Here is a 6107-nt window from a genome sequence, read left to right as displayed (position 1 = left end):
GCGGTGTGAAGCAAACCCACTCATACTGCTAATCAGAGACCACTCATGGCTGAAGATACCATCACGTTGTTTTAAAATTACTGACAAAGACGACAATACAGGTAAAAAATTCTATCAGACTGTTCTCACCTAGTAGTGTAGTTTTAAAAATAATTGAATTCTTCATTTTTCTAAATTAACTTTTATTTAATGAAATTCAAAAAACTGAATCAAACTTTCCCCTCATACACATTCTTAGATCACAAGATCTCCTGTACTCCTGAGTTGATTATTTTTGTCTGCGGCTTTGACAGAGCCTTGAAAAGATGGTTAAAACGACTGCACTGACATCACAGTGCTACAAAAGGGACACACACCCTAAGACGCCTTCCGCTCCACCGCCACCATGCACTCAACACCAGCATTAACATGCGTCCTGAGTTCAGCAGTGCCAACGACTGACCTCGTCCTGCTGAGTAACTGACACACACCCAGAAACACCACGTACAGGAAGCACTGTCAGGTGCCCCGTCAAGTCACACGCTGATTTGTTTCCTCAATTTAAAGTACACTTCACGCTGTTTCTGATGGCGACGCCCCCAGAGCACTGGGAACAGCAGGCCTGCGCCGGCCCCGGGACCCTCAGAGGCCCAGGTGACGGCTGCACACAGGCCGTGATTACCTTTGGTGGTGGTGACCGAAAAAGCGGACGTCAACCTGATTGTCCTCTTTCTGCATGACTTTGGCTGGCCAGAATCCAAAACCTTTCATTTTAGCCCAAACCAGTTCATGATTAGGAATCTGGAAATAAAATGTTTCACCTTGTCATATTACTTTTAAAGTATGAAATACAAGTATAATACATTATCTCGAAAATATTTCTTTTCTAACTCCTAAACACACAGATCTACCCCACCTCCACCCCAGGACTGAATGATTTTTGCCTCCAAGAAAAACACCGAAAAGATTAAAATTTGCATAAGCAACATGGACCTCCACTTCTCAGGAGAGACAGTGAAAATAATCTTTTGTCAGCCGGTGGCCTCTGAATGAAGTCAAGGGCCACGTGAGTTGGAGTGGCAGACAGAACGCCCCGACTTGGCTTCACGAGTACAGTCTGACCCTGGAAGCCTGCAGGAAACGGGAGAAGTTCAGGACATTCTCCAGACCCACCACGTCAGAGATCCTGGAGTGACTGAGAAGCACCGTAACGTCTCAGGGACTAGGGGCCTCCCAGGTGGGCTCTTAGCCTGTGTTGGGGGGGGCTGCCCCTGGGAGGCTCACAGGCTTCTGGTCAGCACCCTCCCTAAACCAGGCCATCCCAGGGGAAGTCACACAGCTATAAATATGTATAAAGACTCAGATTTCTTATGCAAGAGGGAGAGGAAAAGCAAGTCGTCATTTGTATAGAGGGACTCAGGGTTTATTCCCATTCTTAAGGACCTCATGTTAAAAAGCCGGAAATGGGTAATGTTCCCAAGATGTTTTTCCTGTGTTTCAGGTTTACACTCATTAAAACCCTACATACTACGATACAAAGAAAAATACTTAGAAGGAGTATGCTCTTCAAAGCAAACTGGAAATACAATTTCATAGAGCAGTACATCAGACACCGAAGAGGTAAAAAACCAGAAATCTCGAAATGTCACATACACAGGGATAGCAGAACCAGTTGTCAGGACGGGCGTTTGACAAATAGAAGCAGTTCTTGCAAAGCTGTAGCTCATCCAGCTGGAAAAGAAAAGCGGCTGTTTCAGCCTACACAAAACACACACGTGCCTCAGCCTACCCAAAACAAGTCCACGCAAAGTGGCGTCCTGTCACGTATACAGTCTTGGGCTTAAAACTGTAAGTTTCCAGTGAGTAGCACCGGGAGGGCCTGCCGCGCTCCTGCTGGAGCCTCCCTGAGGTCCCAGACGGCACGTGGCGCCCAGTGCACCCGACCGCCACCTTCCCGCCTCCCTGGCGCCGCTCCAGTCCGCACTCAGGTTAAAGGCATTTCCTAAAACAAGTCTTCCTGATCGGCCCGTGCACAACCCCCACTGCCAGGGAAAGCAGCCCTGACTTTGCCTCAGTCTCCGTTTCAGCCCTGCTTCCTTTCACAACGCTCTGTCACAGCTTCTAAGGAAACCTATTCTGCCTCATCCTTTTGTGGGTCTCCCTCTTCAGAACACAGACCCCCGCAAGGAAGCCGCTGTATTCCCCCTAACACAGCAGACACTCAATGAGTGTACGTTTGATGGATTTCTTTTTAAAGTTAAATTAGAAATAGAATCAAGAAACAGAACTTTTTCCTATACGTTGAGACACTTCTGCAAACACAGTATGGTTACAGGTGAGTGTTTCAAATAAGCCCAACAGAAACCCTTCCTAAACACGTATCTCATTTATTGTACAAATACGAATGCGTTATTTGGCTGCTTTTTTGTCTGCATCGTCTCCTAAGAACTCGAATTCGAGTCTTTCACTCAAAAAGAACAGTCGTTGAGAGCCTGCCTAGTGCAACACAGTCACGTGCTCTTACATAACTAATACTTGAAAGGGTGGTTACAGAAGAGTCCCCTTGCAGAAATTAGTGAGTGACTAAGTCTAGCTCCCAGGACCTCCCTGAGAACAGTTCTGCTAGAATATTCCCGCCTATTTGCATTAATTCCATGGGAAATTAAAATTATATTTAAAGGAAATGTCAAAATTAAAATGTACATAAGAAGAGTGGAATTCTGAAGTGCATCAACTTGGAAATCAGCAAGAGCTGAGTTTCCAGGCAGGACAGTACCTCGTGACACGTGTCTTTGTAGAGCATCCTCGCGATGTCGGCCTGCTCGCTGTCTGCTGCAATGAAAGACAAGCCACCTGTCGCGGCAGCCCAGAATCGCATGCTGCCGTTTCAGTTTCCTTCAGGTTAACACGAGTGGACATACACCACTTAACAAAAACGCGCACTTTAAATACAATCCAAGAAGTAAAACGAAATTCTACAGGCAGCTGAATTTTACATTCAACATAACATAGTACTTCAGGTATAGGCTGGCCTCTCTCAGTAACTCTGAATGATGGGAAAAATCAGAATTAATCAAAGTGTTCATAAAAAGCCTTTCAACTAAGTATATAAGTTTATACATAAAATTATGAGTAATAATAGTATCTTTATCATTTAGTGTACGAGTTTTGCTTTTGGCCAGTCAATTCTATAAGCTGTGACTACATTACCAAATATTTTTAAGTTTAAACCCTAACTATTTACTTACAAATCATTAAGGTATTAATTATTTCAAAAAAAATTTATTTTTGGGGGGTGGGTAATTAGGTTTATTTATTTATTTATGTTTAGGAGAGGTACTGGGAATTGAACCGAGGACCTTGTGCATCTAAGCATGTGCTCTTCCACTTAAGCTATACCCTCCCCCCATCACTGGTATTATTTTAATGTAATGTTTTAAAAAAGATATTTCTTGACAAGGAATGAAACCGGTATTTTAAAAAAGTACACAAGAGAAAACAAAAAATATTCAACCTCCATAGAAGATCACGGTGTTGTGGAGAAGCAGCTGAGCATCAGCTTTGAACTCTTCGTAACTTCGGTATTTCCCTTCATTCACCTTCTGCCAAGAGCAAAACACAAAATGGCAAAGGGTTAACAGTGAAAACGCTTGTCTGCATTATGTTCACAACGGCGGAGTGTGGAAGCAGCAGAGCTTTCCAGAATGACACCACCACCTCGCCCGTGTCCCAAGGAGCTGACAGAACGCGGGTTAAAGCAGCCCACAGCCGCCTCTGCAGCTGGACCGTTCCCGGGCTGAGGCGGACCCCAGTCCTGCCTGCGACCACTGCTGTACTCGTGTCCATTCACTAGCGTGAACTCCGCAGCCTCCATCTCATTCTGTAACAACAATGAAAGCGGCTGCTAAGCGCTGTAAGTAATTAAGGCTTTGGTCGGTGGGGCTGGTGAGACCCTACCTACAACACCTACCATTTTTGTAACTCAGAAGAATAAAGGTTGAAAAAAGAAAGAGCTGTTAGCCTTGGTGACAATTTACCATCACCACAGAGAAGATACGGTTTTAATTCTCAGCTGGGACTAAGTGCTGACTTATGAATCATTTAAAATCAGGTCCCAGGTGCTCTACGCACGAGGCAACAGCTGCCTCCTGCCCAGCACCGAGGGTCGCAGGCTCTTCTATGAATACGAGTATTCACTCTGCCCTGGACATGTCGTCCTGGGCTCGGGGCGCTCCGGGCCACCTGGCCACACCCAGGTGGGGACAACCGCGCCCGCACCCCCCCCCCTCCCAGGCACCTCTGCGGTTTGCGGATGCACCGTCACAGCTTGTGTTTTGGTCTGGACTGCAACCTCCTGAAAGCATAAAAATCGTGCCTTCCTCTATTTTCTTTACAAGCTTTTGCTCATGGTCAGCACTTGCTAACAAGGCACCATCAACCCAGCTAGTGTGCTCCATGGACCCAAAGGGACCCACCGGGGGATGTGGGGAGGGCCATGCGGGGAGAGGGCAAGAGGGGCGCTGGGCCGGGCCTCGTCCTCAGAGGCCCAGAGTCAGGAGAAGAGGCCACGCCTGAAGCCGTGCAGTCTAGGGGTAGGAGGCAGAATTAAAATTGCTTGTGTTTATGAACAAGCTTCATTTATCCCTCTCTTCACACTTTCGGTCTTTCTCAGCGGATTAAGAAATGGGTAAGATGATTTTAAACTATTGTTACGGTCTCCCTGTTACAGCCACAACTGTAAGGTTTTAAAGCCTCAGAAGGACACGTGGGTACAGAGCTGGTGAAGCTGCAGCCCTGACTAGAGACAGGTCAACATGTTCGCTGGGTTTTACTGTAATCCACAGTTAAATATTAACAAGCCCATTAACAATCCTCGGCTAGAACAGGTAAAACTAAAAACTTAAGCTTTCTAGTTAAAAATCTGTTTCCTAGAGCTTGTGTCATTGTTTCCCAAGACTCAGATCAGGTCTAGGCTCTCATCCTCCCTTGAAAGGAACCCCTCAGCGCTGCTGCTAAAACTAGGAAACCAAGACCAGGTGTTAACTGCCTCCACCCCAAACATCACTCTAACCAGGCGGCCGTACTTTTTCTTTAATCAACTAGATGACCCCTGATGGGGTGAGGGTGAGCTCGGTGGTAAAGTGCGTGCCTAGCATGCACAATCCTCCGTACTGCCATTAAATAAACCAACCAACCAACCAACCTAATTACCTCCCCCACCCCCCAAAAAACACAAACAAAACAAAAGACGATCCCTGGTGAACACTAGAGGGAGCACGTGACATTCACAAGGGCAGTGGGTGCACAACCAGGGCTGTGTGGCTGGGGTTACCTCCTGTATGGCGGGGACGTCCACCGCCGAGTGCACCAACCGCCGGTACATGGGGTGTTTGCTGTCCTTCCCCTTTTTATTCAGGTCGATAGCCTGAAAGGTCATGAAACAGCCGTTTAAATGTTGCTAGAGACAGGGACGAAGCATCAATTTCTAAACAAGTACTTAGAACTTAATGAAAAAATGCACATGCACTACACTAGTTTAACGTGGCATTGCGGTTTTGATAGAACAGTTATTTTGAACAATTCAATTTCACTTTAAACACATTATCAATGACAATGTTCATTCTGATGACTGGAACTTAAAAAAATGTAAACGCTGCTTATCTCTTGCAGCTTAAGAAATGCCTGTGTCAAAAACAAAGACAAAAAAATCTCGAAGTGTTTTACGGAAGTATTTACTGCACAAAAGAAGTGTGACAGCAGTGGCCTCCACCCTTCACGCTGCACAACACATGCCTGTCCCCTGTCAGTCATTAACTCTGAAAGAATAAACCGAGTGAAATCCACTTGGTGAGACTCTGGCAGCCGCCCCCAGGACTCACCCTCTCCTTCATGCGGGAGACGATGAACCGCAGGTATGTGCTCATCTCCTGCTTGTTTGTGTGTTTCTTCTTGATGCTCTGTTAGAAACAGAGAAGGCCGATTTAAAATCTGGTCATGTATAAGTCTATTGCCACATAAAAGACTTATATATAAAACAGATCATAGTATGCAAAGATTTTTTTAAAGGATGCACTATTTCTAACATATTTGATACAGAGAAATCTCTGAAATTTACATCGCAAAAATAG

The 6107-nt window shown here is 45.6% G+C and overlaps 1 protein-coding gene across 14 annotated transcripts in view; it reads right to left on the bottom strand.

Annotated features, from left to right (window-relative positions):
* ZMYND11 (zinc finger MYND-type containing 11) overlaps positions 1 to 6107 on the bottom strand; it is an 87602-nt gene that overhangs the window by 12104 nt on the left and 69391 nt on the right. For 7 of the 14 annotated variants that reach the window (XM_032473893.1, XM_032473895.1, XM_032473894.1 and 4 more), the window contains 6 exons: positions 5859 to 5936; positions 5312 to 5404; positions 3494 to 3581; positions 2756 to 2832; positions 1633 to 1710; positions 662 to 780 (listed from right to left, as the gene is read on the bottom strand). In XM_032473893.1, coding sequence (XP_032329784.1) covers positions 662 to 780; positions 1633 to 1710; positions 2756 to 2832; positions 3494 to 3581; positions 5312 to 5404; positions 5859 to 5936 — 533 coding nt within the window. The remainder of the gene's footprint in view (positions 1 to 661; positions 781 to 1632; positions 1711 to 2755; positions 2833 to 3493; positions 3582 to 5311; positions 5405 to 5858; positions 5937 to 6107) is intronic. The other 7 variants (XM_032473900.1, XM_032473896.1, XM_032473899.1 and 4 more) reach the window with 2 other exon arrangements.

The sequence above is a fragment of the Camelus ferus genome, chromosome 35 (assembly GCF_009834535.1).
Source record: "Camelus ferus isolate YT-003-E chromosome 35, BCGSAC_Cfer_1.0, whole genome shotgun sequence".
NCBI lineage: Eukaryota > Metazoa > Chordata > Mammalia > Artiodactyla > Camelidae > Camelus > Camelus ferus.
This window is presented reverse-complemented; position numbering and strand designations above follow the sequence as displayed.